This window comes from Myiozetetes cayanensis, unplaced genomic scaffold, assembly GCF_022539395.1.
Source record: "Myiozetetes cayanensis isolate MyiCay16 unplaced genomic scaffold, myiCay2020 scf1, whole genome shotgun sequence".
Taxonomy (NCBI): domain Eukaryota; kingdom Metazoa; phylum Chordata; class Aves; order Passeriformes; family Tyrannidae; genus Myiozetetes; species Myiozetetes cayanensis.
The window spans coordinates 32,212,601-32,228,046 of NW_026086604.1; the positions used below are offsets into that span (position 1 = coordinate 32,212,601).

General features: G+C 38.2%; 1 protein-coding gene across 1 annotated transcript in view; it reads left to right on the plus strand.

The window, feature by feature from the left end:
• SLCO5A1 (solute carrier organic anion transporter family member 5A1) overlaps nucleotides 1-15,446 on the plus strand; it is a 73,588-nt gene that overhangs the window by 37,754 nt on the left and 20,388 nt on the right. Inside the window, exons 4-5 of the mRNA XM_050318933.1 lie at nucleotides 7,575-7,739; nucleotides 10,923-11,121. Coding sequence (XP_050174890.1) covers nucleotides 7,575-7,739; nucleotides 10,923-11,121 — 364 coding nt within the window. The remainder of the gene's footprint in view (nucleotides 1-7,574; nucleotides 7,740-10,922; nucleotides 11,122-15,446) is intronic.

Here is a 15,446-nt window from a genome sequence, read left to right on the forward strand (position 1 = left end):
TCTTCTAAAAGAACAAAATGCAGCAGGACATCAATTTTCTTTAATTTTTTATGTGTTTGTGTGCCTGTAACAAACAGGTAGGCTATTTCCTATGGTTATGGGACCCTCTTACCAGACGTATTTGTGCATCTTAGAATTTGTAGCTGTCATACTGGCTTTGTAAGCTGTCCTTCATAGAATAATGTGCTCTTCTACAATATAAGTGAAACAAGTGAAAAAAATTCTGGTATGTGAGTTCAATTGCATTCATGCATTTGGGTAATTTAATTGAGAAAGATTATTTGTTTCGTATGCTTTTCCTCTCTGTTTTATATGGCTGGCTATTTATTTTCGGAAGGTTAGGACAAATAAAACCTGTGCTAATTTTTAAACAAGAAAAGATCAAAAGATTGACAAGTAATAGAGATTTTTTGTTTTATTCAAGAAGTAAATCATTAATGTAAAAGATAGTAAGTAGAAATTGGCAAATTTCCAGGGGAAGAAGGACAGTGTTGCTAGAAATTAATTAATATGAAGCACATACAATTTAAATTGATTATATAGACTTAACAGTATCATAATATTGAATAGTATAGGACAAAAATGAATGACCATTGTGTTGTCAGTGAGTCGTCCTGGGATTCCATGATGCACATGCTGGTTGTGCCATTTTGTGGTAGCCTGGGGAATGCAGTGGGACTGGAAGAAATCATGAAATGCCTTTTGTACCATTAGACATAATTTGAACTCAGAACTTCTAAGCGTTTGTTTGTTGACATGGACATCAGTGTTACTTTTTAGTTGGATATCAGTCCGGGATATAATGATTGGCAGACTTTTTAATGACACATTTATGATCACTGTGTTGAGTAGACAAAACTTAGCAAAACCAGCTAGTTTTAGACTAAAACAAGTGTAATTCTAAGTAGTGTTTGCACATCTCCATGCTGATTTGCTCTACATTGCATTTACATGGGTTCTCTCAGAATACCTAAAGCTACTATTATTTCAGTGGAAGTAAAGAAAAAGAGGAGACCAGAAGTTCCTTGGAGTGATTTTATTAGCTGACAAACCAGCATTTTAATCAAGGCAGAAAGCAAGGACAGAGCAAGCAAGGTGAACCTCAAATACCAGATCTTTCAGACCACACTCTCCCTTTGCTAGCAAAGTAGTTGAAAAAGTGGTGAAGCAAGAAAATCCTGTTCCTTCCTTCTTTGAAGACTCTTTGTTCTCTGTATTTGTGAGTCCCCATATATAATATTTTCTCCTCAATCCATAAAACTAGTTGTGGGTTTTGTTTGTGTTCAAGCCTACTGGCTTCTGATTAGTGGAAGTAGTTTAGGGTTACTCCTGTCAAGATTTTCTCAGTAACTTAGGGAAGTGAGAAAGGGGAGTCCAGTCTTGGCTGGCCTCCTTCCTGATTGTTGCAGGCAATGTCACAGCAGAGGGACTGCTTCACCGTGCTGTTGTGCCTGCTAAAGATACATCTGGATGAGTTTGCTGATGCTAGTTCTCTGTTTTGGTGCATAATTTCACCTTCTAGGTCATGTCCCTGCAAGCACATAAGATACAGAGAAAAAAAGTACTCACTTGGGAGAATGTTTCCTAATACTTTTTTTTTAACAAAAATGAAAAATTCTGTATGTCTCATTTTAGCATGTGTTTCTTTGGTATCTGCCTAAATGTGTACCATACCTTCCTTAAAATCCTATATTAATGGAGCTCTTGCTATACAAAAGTTTTCATTTTCTTCAGAGGAGAAACTTCACCATGTGGAACAGTGAAAAGAAACATGTCAGAATGATACCAAGCGAGTGGAGATAATGCAGAGAAAAGTATTTTGCTATATAAGCTGATAATAGCTTTCCCATTCGGTGTCATTTAGCCTAGCAGAGAAGGCCTGCAGCAGGAATGCACTATCATTTAATTATTTTTCAGGTTTAAGTGGGCTTTATGGAATGAGATCATGCCTCAAGCTTCTCAGTTGAGGTAATTTTGTTTATTATGGGAAGGAAAAAAGTATTATATGTATCTAAGTCATTTAGCATTGCTGCTTCTGAGATGCAATGAACATTTTATACTTCCCATTGAATTTCAGAGCTTCATCTTTTTATAGCACGATGGGCAGAAACTCCACTTAGGCAGTAGCTGCAGACTGATGATTTAGTAGGTCATATCTTCTGTTTTGTGCTAATAAATATCAATGATGTCATAGTCTGCCATGACAGAGGTCAATGACATCAGATCCGTGAAGTCCGTGCATCTTTGGTAGGAAAGTAACTGTTTTGTTCTTCCAGTATGATGTCATCTTACCTGGAAAGCCTGGCAGAGTGATTCTTGTCTTGTTGGAACTTGTCCTAATTTCCTAGTTAGCTCTCTAGATGAGTGAAAAGGTATCAAAAAGTCATAATGAGAGAGGGCCAGAGTCTTTTTTTCTGCAATGACTACCCGTATAGGCTGAAGAAATAAACCTAAACTGTCTCCATCTGCAAGTAGCCTCCAACTTCAGTGACCTGAGCTTTATTTTGCCCCATGGTAGAGCTGAGATCAGATAAAAATACAGATACGTCTCTGCTTTTTCACATGTTTTCAGTTGCAAGGGCTTGGAATCCTCTTTCTTTTCTTATTTATGTTTCAAGCAGAAAATGTGAGTTGGAGAATTCTTCTGAGTCAGTTATCAAAAGTATTAAATAAAACGTTTAGTAGGTCACAGGAGGAAGAAAATTGGATGTAATTTATTGGGAGAAATAGAGGCAGTGTAGATAACATGAGCTGGAGGAGATCTGTAATGAAGAAACCACAATTCAATCCCATATGTGCAGATATGACATGAATCTGAGCAGACAAAACTACTGTTCTCATTTATTACCTAGATACCCCTAAGGTTTTGTACCATGGAAATTGTATCTGCAGTCCCTTTCACTTACCACTATAATGAAACTTACTGTGCAATTGAATAAAGGAGCAGTGTAAAGAAAGTAAATGTGTATATTACCTAAAATATACTGATCTAATCTGAATTAAATAATTAATCTAATTAATTACATGTATTTTATAGCCTTTAGGGTTTTTTTTTTTTTTTGGTCCATATGTACAGCCCTTTCTTAAATGTAGAATATTCCTGCCTGCCTTTTCATATCTACCAACTGTTGTATGCTTTTCCCAGTCAATCCCTATGAGGGACAGACACAGGATAATAATGACTGCCAGGACAACAGCAAAGATAAAAGAAATTCCTGAGGGACTTGTGGCTGCAGGATAAGCCCACTACAGTGCTTCCTCGAGGATCTGGACTGGGGGTTCTGCACTACCTGAAGATTAGTTGGCAGGGCTTGGAAGGAGAGGAAGAGACAATGGTCTGTGTGTGAGGGTTCTTGGTGAGCACTGCGAATGTCAGAGGGTTCAGCAGACTGGAACTCCAGCAGGCTGGAGGCCCTGCCGTGCCACTGACCTTGAGCAAATTGCTCCCCTCTCATCCTTTCTTAGGCCATCTTGAAGAGCTCAAAATAGAAAAGATTGGCTGGCATAGCTCCCTGCAGTGATTAGCAGTGTTAGCTCTTAGGAGCTCTTAGGATCTCTTCTAAATGAAGTTAACAAAAGGAATACTTATATCAAACTGGTACTGAAATCCCTGTACACTTGATAGGATGTTATGGGCTGTTCATCTGTCTAGCCACTACCCAGGTGCTTAAGGCATGTCCTGAGAGTAGAATGAAGTTGTTTATATGGTGCATGAGTAGATAATTAAATGACATACATATAAAATTCTGTTCTAGGGTTTATTGATTAGCTCCATGCAGGATGTATTTGAAGTAGTTGTGTGTGACTTTGCTAGTTTCCATTCTGATAAACAAATTGGAAATTCTGTCTCAAATCTTGGCTCTGCTTTTTACTGCACAAGAGGGGAAGCTGTTCCTGAGACCTCAGTGTGGAGGCAGCCTCTTTCAAAGCTGCTGTCCAGGCTTGGAGCATCAGCAGAAGGGGGATCCTCTAGCTAACATCTCTCTCACCCTTACAAGGGACTTCACTGATAGACTGCAAAAGGGCGCTGCGATAGACTGGGATGATTTATTCCCCTGATTGTATTCATTGTATTACCTTAGGCTAAGTGCATAGGAACAGGGAATAAAAGAAAATACATTAAATGATGAGAAAGGAGATGAAGTCGGAATTATTGGAGTTTCTTTTGAAATTCTGTTTAGAGTGCTTTAAAAATTTTGTTTATAACAGTATTTATGAATACTTGTATTATTTGCAGATTTTTCTTATGCTTTTCCCTTACCATGAATCATGCAGTGGTCCAGCACATGACTGAAAGTGAGTGCTGACTAGTGAAAAAATATTGTCAGAAAAAATATTGTCAAAGATCATGAAAGTATGAAAATTGGCAGTAGACTAACAAACCAGTCCAGCAAGGCAGATTTCAATTTAGTTTATGTACTTATATGTCTTAGTTACATGTTAGGTTACTGGAAAAAGAAAAGAAAGATGAGGATGTTTAAGATTTGAGTTACGGCACAAAAGTGTAAATGTGTTTGCAGCCATACTGAAAGATTGTTTTAGTTTTAGGAATGCAACTGATAAAAACTTATTTGTTTAAATGACAGAATGAAGAAACACTGCAAGTTCTCGTAGGTTTGTTTCTGATGCACACTTGGAAAAACAGGCAATGTCTTTTGAAGACCTCATAAAAATCAAACCTGACAGGTTTAATAATGGCCTTGAAATCAAAGCCTAGGCCTATGGCTAGTCATGTAAAAGTAATCTGACACTGAAATGTTTTTAAAGCAAGATTGATTGTGTAGTACAAAGGATCCTTAAAGTTTTTAGCATTCTTGCTTTTTAGTAAAATTAGTGTGGTTGAAGGATATCAGTTACTTATAGTGCCTTTTTATTACAGGTTTTTAAATTCAGAAGTGTGGTATAGATGCTGTCACACAGGATTTGATGGTGATCATAGGAGTAAATCAAGGAAAACTTAACTCTGAATATATGTTTTTATTTCCAAGTTTCTTACTATATAACAGCTTTTCCTTGTATGCCAAACAGTTGAAATCACACAGAGCTTCAGCTCTCAGCTGCTTCAGGTGGCAAGTATTAGTGTGGTATGAAGAAATACACTCTTATTTCATGCCAAAATGTACAGTAATCAGCAAAGCTGTTATTTGAAGAATCCTTCACATGGGTGTAAGAGAACTTGTACTTATTCCAAGACACGAAGTTTTATCTGTTTATCAGTAGAAATCCAATTTCAAAATACTAATTAGTTTTGAAATGAATAATGACCTTTAGCCTGAGTGCTCAGATGAGATGCAAGTAGGAGTCAACAGAAAGCTCTACATATGAAAGCCAGAGCAAAATGTTCATTAGCTCTGCAGTTCTTTGCCTAATTAATTCTTCAGTATCTTTAGATTGAAAATTCTAAACTAGACATTTTCCTGAGGCTCATTTCTATCAGGAAGGGCTAAACTGTACCAGCTATTATGATATTTGGATCAGGCTCTTTAAAATTTAGCCAAAATCTTGAGTTCAGATCTTGACCAGGGACTTTCTACAAAGAGCACACCTTTCATCATCCTAATAAAATGATATTTCTCTCAGTGATGATACCTTATTATTTTTCTTCCACGTTTTCAGCCCAGGTGAGCAGCTGCCATCAAATAACTCAGTTTCCAGCAGGACTGATCCTGGTACTTCCTCTTTCTCCTTCCTGACTGCTTTCTCACAGCAACATCAGCATGGTCATAACTGCTTGCTCCTGTTGCTTCTACTGCAAACAGTGCCACTCTTTAAAAAACAAACCAAACCAAACCAAAAAACAAACCAAAAAACCTGTAGGTGGTCAAAACCATTAAGACTCAAATATATGAGTGCTTCATAATAAGATTTTATTCATTGGTTATTTCCACCAAATTTTGTATTTAACATTTAATATGTTTCTTTATTGAAGAAGCAGGAGAGCATTTGACTACATTAAAATTATAAACCCTGTACTGATAATGAATTCAGTATCAATTTTGACAACTGGCATAAGCTAAGACTGAATGCAGTCAGACAACTTAAGTGCTAATTTGCAACCTGACAAGTTTTGACAAGACAAGAGTCTAAATTCTGTTCACTTTTAGATAACCTACTGGAGTCAGTGGAGAAAGTGATTTTTATCTTGACAACTTATAGAATCAATAAAATTCTCACTTGGTTGTTCTTGCTCGACATGTTGTATTTCTAATGGGTGCTCTTGTCTTTGACTTCAATCGGCTTTGATTCAGGCACCATTCCATTTTTGTACCAGGTGAGAAGCAAATGAAAAAAACCCTAAACTATAGTAGGCTAGATATAACACTTGAACAGAAAATCTGATCTTGGTAGAAACCCCAAGTTAAAAAAAAATGTTTAAAATTGCACCATTAATTTCAAAAAAAATTAAGTGCTGAATAGAGTTATCATCATCATCTTGTGATGATAATTAGACATCACTACAGGACTGAATTAAAAATATGTAAGTGTTTCATTTAACTGCAGTGTTGAATTTCGTGGGGTTTTGATATTTGATTTGAGAATAATTGCAACATCTATGAATTCTTTTTCAATTTAAGTTAATGATGCGCTCTCATTTTTAATTGATTGCTTTATCCCTTCTGAGAATAGTAAGTTGTATGTAATGTATGTTGAGGTTCACTGTTATCATTGATGTAATTTTTTCATTATGCTTTGTCTGCATCACTGTAAACAGTTTTAAATCATGTAGAAAAATATTTAACTAAAATATTTTGGTTCCTTTTTAAATGAGAGTATTATTACCCCAGCTTTCCAAGCATGGTCCTTGAAGCAGAGTTCAGGGGGGAGTATATGATCTGTTTTCCTCCTGTGGAGTGCAAAACACAGTACTGTCAGTTCAGCAGTGTGATATGTGTTAACTCATAGAAAATTTCAAAATAAGACATCAGAATAATTCCAAAATCACTACATTTTATTGCTTTTTTTCTTTCCATTATAGTGTTACTATGTAAGCCCTGTTTCTTCAGATGGTTTTGTTAAAACAGACCTCAGTTGTGTTGGTGCAAAGTGGGACTGCAGCCCTGGGGCAGTGCAGTGAGATAGAGTAAGAGCAGACAAAGGGCTGCAATCCCAAGTATGCACTCTCCTTCTCTGCTTAGTAGCCAGATGCTAATGGCCAGTCTTCGCGAGCGAAGATCCGGGGAAGGTCTTTACACCTTCCAGCCTGCGCATTGGATTTTTTAGGTGAGACACAGTGTGCGCGGAACTGAGCCCACCCTTTAATCCTAAGGTTCATCTGCCGGGGCCAAGCGAGCTTGGACGGTGGCAGCGAGGTCCTTAGGACGTAGGTGGGTTGCCTTTAAGGGCTAACGAGCCCCACCTGCCCGGGAGTGGCCCTGACCGGGAATCGAACCCGGGTCTCCGCGGTGATAGCGCGGCGCCTTTACCACTGGACCACCAGGGGCTCCACTAGCCAGATGCTAGCAAGCCATTATTGCCAGTCTGTCTCAAAGAAAATCAATTGGTCTTGTTTCAGTTTGGTTTTGTTTCTCACTCATTGTTTATAACATTCGTTTGTCATTTTTGTCATTTTATAGAGCTTCCAAGAGCAGCTGTCAGGATCTTAAGCAACATGACATTCCTTTTTGTGAGTTTGTCATACACAGCTGAGAGTGCCATTGTCACAGCTTTTATTACCTTCATTCCCAAGTTCATCGAGTCACAGTTTGGCATCCCAGCTTCCAATGCCAGCATCTACACTGGTAAGGCTTTGCCACGTAGTGTAACCTTGCAAGGGTTAGCTTTGACTAATGGAATGAATCAATGTAGGAATGAGCCAAAAATGTGTTTGTTGGAACAGGTGATTGGATCCAGCTTTCTGCATTTGGCTAGATGTTCAGGACATTTTTTTGATGCTTGCTATGAGTGTTTAGTAAAAAGTGAACCCATTTATATTGTTAAAGAGCTGGGTTTTTTTTGCATAAGCCTAGGCAGACATTTTCTCATCTATTAATGGTCTCCAAGGGGGAAAAAACAAAAACAAACTAGAAAACCCATAGACATTGCTGCAATTTGTGTACCTTAAAAGATCTCTTAAAGCTGTTCTTATTTTCTGTGAATTTTACTTCCTCTTTGATCTTTAAAATATCCTTATCTTTTTTTATTCCCCCCAGTGACAAGTTGTTTATCTGTCCTATCCTTCAGTTATCTCTCCCCTCCAGGCTGATGGTTTTCTCCATATTTACTTATTGTCACTGAGTGCATAACAATCCGTTTGAGTCAGGAGAGGTCCCCAAAGCCTCTCCAACCTGTCGTTTCAGGAGACCCCTATTTTGCAGGTGTGGTGCTTCCCCTGCTGCCACAGCAATGTACAGCCATGTCCAACTTTTAACAGAGCTACAAACCACAAATTTTAAAGCTTTGTACTGCTCTGTGAGTGGGAGAGATTGCAACTTCTCTAGGAAAAGAGGCCAAAATGTTGTGCAGAATCAGGGCCTGTGTCATGCAGATGAGTTTCTTCCTCTTCTGGCTGCATCAAAGACATTTGTCTTTATAAGCACCTTTTTAACGTCTCCATAGTGCTTACCATATAGAATAGCTTCTGATTGTTAGGCGGGTAGTTCTTTGCTCCTCCATACTTCCAGATACTGTGCATGAGAAGAAGTAATGCAGTGGAGTGAGTTGTGGGGACAGGGGTGAAGCTGCCCAGGGGCATCAGTCAAGGAAAATATAAAAAGTAGCAGAAGAGGGAAGACACACAGACGTCACATGGGAATCACTTGTCACCTTCAGTGGCTGGAAGAAATGCAAGGAATCATTCTGGAGTGTAGAGGGGAGAAGTCAGAGACACACCATGTGGTGCTTTCTGTTTGAGAGCTTTCTAGGGTGAGATTTTCTTCAGGGCATGAAATCCTTGTGTTATGTATATAAGGAGGAAACATCAATTGATGGGATGGTGGTGCTCTCTGAAGCTTCCAATAGCTACACACTCACATTGTGAGTCTTAATAGGATTGCTACTCCGTAACTTGCTTCATTCTCAGGATAAACTGGAAACATTCTTGCCAGAAAGAATATTCAACAGCCAGTACATTAAAAGAGGTAAAACTGGTGTCACCCTGTCCAGGGTGTGAAGTTATTAACGTCTGTTGTTTTCCCTGTTATAAATCACTTGATAAAGACTATTATAATGAACAAAAAGAAGAAGATGAAATATCTCAGGCTGGATGTGCAACATGAACAAGTGAGCACTGCTTCCACAATCCCAACTCCTAAATGTGGTATTTAAGTCAACCGTTGTTAATTTTGTAAATATTTTTTGTAGGAAAAAAGGGAAAGGGATACTTAGAGATTTTGTATTAGATTGCTACTGGCTAATATAGTAAAAGACATGTCAAGTTTAAGAATTGTCTGATTAGCGAAAGGAGAATTTACATGTTATTTACATTATATATCTATGCTTAATATGTTCATTGCTGGCTGAGTACATGTGCTTCCTGAATCTCTTCGTGTAAAGGTTTTATTGGTAATTTTTTTTTGTCTCTTAAACAGCAATTCTTTAATTAAGTCTCAATTTCTTTCTGTTTTAAAACAAACCTGACATTAATCATCATCAAAAACATCATGTGCCAGACTTCATTTCTTGAATTTGTGCAGCTTATACATTTAATTTACCTCTTATTCTTACTTTCACAATATCAACATTTTTATAAATGTAATGTCTTATTCACCTTTAGAAAAATTAACAGAGAATGAGTATGCTTTGCAGTAATATTAAAGGTATTTTGCAAGTGATAGTCTTATGGGGTTCTTTAAAAAGACCAATATTTCTAAGAATTTGGATTGTAAAGTTGAACTTCTCTGTAGATGCAGCTGCCAAAAGTAGTTCAAATTCCACGTTTATGTGGAATGCATCTTTATTAGCAAAGCCGTAATTTAAAGACCTTCTCACATGTCAGTGAGAAGCAAAAGCTAAGGGAGGAAAAGTGCAAGACATTTGCTGACTTAACATGACCTCAGGACCCAACAAGTGAGGACAACCCAGGGGTGTGTTGGTGTACTGCCACCTTATAACTGCAGCAGTAGAGCAGCAGAAATTTCATAGATGTCTTTATGTCTTAAATTTACCCTAATTCTAGTATCTTAATTTCTTTAATTGCATTTGATCAGTTTACACTCTGCATGTCTGTGCTGAGATGAGTTGGAGTGCTGATGTAGGAATCATAGAATCACAGAATCATTAAGGTTGGAAAAGACCTCCAAGGTCATCAAGTCCAACTGTTGGCTGAATAACACCATGTCAATAAACTGGAGCACTAAGTGCCACATCTGATCGTATCTTGAACGAGGGATGGAGACTCCACCAATGCTTAACCCACCTTTCAGTGAAGAAATTCTTCCTGATGTCCAAACTGAACCTTTCCAGTGCAGCTTGAGGCCATTTCCTCTTGTCCTGTTGCTGGTTGGCTGGGAAGGTGCTGCTCAAAGTATCCAGAAGGCAGAATTTGCAGCCAGACTCACACATGCACCTGCCAGGGTGGGCAGGCTTCTGGGGTCCTGCCTGAGGTTGGCACTTGTGCTTCACTGGAATTAATCATGAAAGTAAGAAGAGGAAGATTCATGTCCAAATCTGGATTTCTTCAAATTTTCAGGAGTTAAACTGGACCAATATGTAGTCCTTCTCCCCATTCTAAAATAAATACAAAGCAATGTTTCTGCTTGGAAGTACAATAGTTCTCTTATAGTGCTTTGGCTGCTGCTAATATCATAAGGAGGCTTTTATAGATTCTTTGACAACACTCCAAAGGTTTGAAAAATCTGACTCAGTTTGCTAGCAGAGAATCAGACAATGGAGCAGTCATCTAATTAAAGCATGAAACCAATATTTATTTTTTATACCATTTCTGTAGGTCCTGTTTTAATGTTGTTTGAATTTTTTCCTGGCAGGTGTGATTATTGTCCCAAGTGCTGGTGTTGGTATTGTCCTAGGTGGCTACATTATAAAAAAGCTTAAACTTGGTGCAAGAGAGTCTGCAAAGTTGGCTATGATCTGCAGTGGTGTATCTCTGCTGTGCTTTTCGACGCTCTTCATTGTTGGATGTGAAAGCATTAATTTAGGGGGAATAAATATACCTTACACAACGGGGTAAGTATCTGTGGCAAAACCAGCTTTTTCCAATAAGCCTGATCTAGAAATGTAAAAAATGCTGATAGCTGATGTACTGAAGAAGCGACATGTTCAAATGAGAATTCACTGAGTATTGTGATATAAACACATGCTGTTACTGTGTGGCCCTTCTTCTTTAGGACTGGTTTATAATGAAGGTTACATAGTAATCCACCCTTTTGAGGAGTGGAGAAATGCCTTAAAATGAACTTCAGTGATTGTTGCAGAAAAGTAAGAATAGTATCCTTTATAGATCCCTTAGAATTTAGTTGGTGTTTCAAAATATTTTCTTCTCATGAAAATTGTGAGAATACTTAAAGGGATTATAAAAATTATTTCTGAATGAGTTTATTTATTATCACCATAATGATGTCTTAGGTCTACTGTTAGGTCCCTGTTTGAGAGGATGAACTTGAGCAGATATGCTATCAACATTATTGGTATGCAGTGCTTCTGAACCACTTACTAGCTGTATGAATGCCCTGCAGTTCTTGCTGGGTCATCATCAAGGAAGCCCTATAATGAGGTTTTATTTTCTTTCTTATTTTGTACATAAAATTTTCCTCAAAATTGCCTTCCTCGTATAGGTTAAAAGCAAGAACAGAGTAAGTGTTTGAGGAGTGTGAATCTATCTGAAGCAATGTTTTTCCCTTTGCTTTTACATCTGAGATATGTCTGCCTTTTATTTATGACCCGGTACTGAGTATCAGATCCATTTGTATATCTTCTTTTTAAGGCTCAGCTCTGGACTCTTAACATTTTGAAGAGAATATAGAAGTGTGGAGCAGGAAAAGAAATGGTCAAGTGGGGAAAAAATACAGCATTGCAGTGATCTAGGAAGTGAAAACCAGAGTCAAAATGGGAGTCAAGGGAGGAAGAAAATAGACGCTGTTTATATGGAGAATATTTTGCGTGGCTTGTTGCTGGGTGTTACTACATTGCTGTCAAACCTTAATCCTTGGGCAAAGAAAACCAGGAACTGAAAAATCATGAGCTGATAGAAAGCTGGTTTACTCCTTTGTATTCTTTACACCTAGAGTTAAAGCTTGGTGATGAGGGGCTGTCTGTAGAAGGGAGTAGCATGGTGATATATCCTCATCTGCACGGTGGGCTGAAGAAGGAGAGAATAGGGATGGGAAGGGAGGGGGTGGAATGCTTTGAACGTCCACCTGCTGTTAATGTTGTGACAGCCTGTGGGTGTAGATGGAAAACTGAAAATTATTAGGAATGAAAATACAGATTCCAGATAACAATTAGTTGATCTGTGTGGCAAGTCAGAATGTCCCTGCCTGGCTAATGAGAAAACTGTAGCTTTCTGTGTGGGGGAAAAAGTCTTATTTGATCCAAATCTATTTCTAAACTGAAGACATGGCATACTATTGCTATGTAACACATAGCCTTCATGCTGGAATTGTAAGAGTATCTAATATTTTTTTGTGAATAAGTAATAACATTTGCAATAATTACATAACATGAATTGAAATAGGCATGTATTCCCAGGTGTTGTGAAAATCTACAGTAGCATTACTTCCTTATCACCTTCATCTAATTGTTTTTATGGAGAAAAGAGGTGAGAAATGGTAATGGCAAAATTCTCACAAGAGTTGATGTATATAAACTCTTTGAAATGAGTATAAAAATGAATGTAATTAGGCTGTAATGTCATCAGACATTGAGAATTACTAGCATGTTATAAAGCATAGTTCAGGAGTTTCAGCCACATTTTTTTTTAACACAGAGATCAAATCCAGATTTATTATCAAAATTATAGTAAAAAGACAGCACTATGCATAAATTAATCCTGAATATCTGACATGATAAACATTCTCTTAATCCTTATGGTCAATCATTTGATAGCTTCAAATCATTTACTTAGTAGGCAACTCTTTAACTCAGACATCAAAGAATGTTACCGTTCATGTAATGAAAAAGTATGCTTTCATTTTGAGTTTTAATAAAACACATGTCATTCTCTAGTTTCAATGTAGTGCAGTGTATGGACATCAAAGCCAGTTCAACGGGCTAGATCAGATAAAAAAAGCAGTACAGCTACTTGGTTTGGTATAAATGTGTTGCATGATGCTCTACCTTAACATGGCAATGGCGGGTCTGATGTGTGAACTACCTGCACTGGTAGCAACCCAGAGATCTCAGCTGCATTTGGCAGTGTAGACATACCCTGCAGGATAATCTCTGGACAAACATGTTCCTTTGTACTGTTGATTTCTTATACATTTAAAAAGTAGGAGTTTTTAATCTGATGAACTGAGCCATGAACCAATACAGAGGAGAAGGATATGCTGGGTTTCAGTTAACATAGAGGTATGTGCATACCAGTACTCAGGAAAGTAGGCAATGACATTTCATAATTCAGCATGTTTCATAACTCAGTATTTTTCCAACTGTACCAGCTGTGAGGAAGTGGATGGCACCTGGAGGCATGCACAGATTAGGATACGTTAGAAAGGATTTTCTGCTGTTTTATGTTGGGCACAAGCAGTTTTGCTTTTGTCGGTGTGTCATCAGCATTTCTGTTATCAGGAAGATCAAGGGCACCTCTGCATTATGCATCTCAGCATTTTAGAACCTGTTGTTCCATGCCCCAGCCTTGTCTCTGAGGGCATGTTTGATATTTGAATGCAGTGTAAGGAGCCTTATGTCAAACCACAATATGGCATCCCTTCCCTTGCACAGTAACCAGTGTCCAGATGGGAAGTCCTGAGTCAGTGAATTGCCTCCTTGTCCAGGCGGTTTTTGAATAGCTCCAAGGAGGGAAACTCCACAGCCCGCCTGGTCAGCACCGTCACTTTCACAGTGAAAAAGTGATTCCTGATGTTCATAAGGAACCTTCTGTGTTTCAGTTTGTGACCATTACCTCTGGTCCTGGCACTGGGCACCACTGAAAAGAGCCTGGCTCTGTCCTCTTTGTACCCTCCCTTCAGGTATTTATGGGCATTGATGAAATCCCCCTGAGCCTTCTCTAGACTGAACAGTCCCAGCTTTTCCTCAGAAGAGAGACGCTTCTGTCCTTTCATCATCTTAGTGGATATTCATTGGTCTCGCTCCAGTATATCCATATCTTTCCTTTACTGGGGAGCCAGAACTGGACCCAGCACTGCAGGTGTGGCCTCATCAGAGCTGAATAAAGGGGAAATAGCAGAGATTTGGTTGTTTTCAGACCTGTCTCTTCCATGTTTTATGGTGTAAGGCAGCTAAAACAGGCTCCGTGGGGAGCTTACTCATAGTGACAGATTCCTGGATTAGTTCAATTCCGTCTCTCACATTTCTGATATGTAATGAATCAAAAGAGATCCTTTTTGATTGCTTTCTGTTGTTTTGGTGCAATTAAGATTTAGTTAAAGCATGGGATTGACTTACTGAGGCCTTTCATATAAAAAAATTGTATTCTGCTTCTAGTACCACCAGTTTGAGTTTTTGTATCTATTTCAGTCCAATCAGCCAGTGGGTTCCCTTAACTTGAAAGCAGTGACTAATTGGATCAGAACAATAACAACAAAGAAAGATTCCAGCTAACACAGTGAGAGGGTCCCTTGTTTTACAGCTACACAAAAATTGCATCATTGCTTCAATTCCAGCTGCTTGCCAACAAGGAGACTGCAGATCTCTGCCGTCCAGAATGCCCTTCAATACCAAACCAAAAGTATTACTATCAAATTAACATAATCCTTTTTATCATATAGCCTACTATTAAGATTATAGAAATTATGTGGTAAGGGGTTATCTCCTTTCCTTTGTATTTCCTCGGTGCTGTAGGTTACTACAGTGATCTAAATAAACCTGAATAAAACCATGTGCAAGCCAATTCTTTGTTTAGATGTTGCCAAAATATAGTCAGACATGTTTGGTTTTATTTTTTAAACTGCTTTTCATTTAGATTGTAGCCTCATGGGAAGAAGGTCCACCTTTTTTTCCCCCCAATATATATGCATTGACTGCCAGCACAGTGAGGTTTCAGTCCAGGCCTGAGTATGTGAAATAACAGGTCACAGCTCTAAAAACTCCAGGCAATAAGTCTCACCTTATATTTTCACTTTTCTTATTTTACTCCTATACCACAAGCGTTCCACAGAGTAACAGCTGGAGAGAAGACTAGGATTTTGAAAAGAATGTTAGAAACTTGAGTCCCTTTCATTGTTAGTCATGTCTAATAAAGGTCTTCTCTTTATTAGCATTACTATCACTGTGTTATGGAGACACAGAACAGTCTCCTTGAGAAATGAACAAGTGCAGTTTGTCAGATGGGATTCTGGGTTTTGTCACAGCACACATTTAGCAAACTTGCA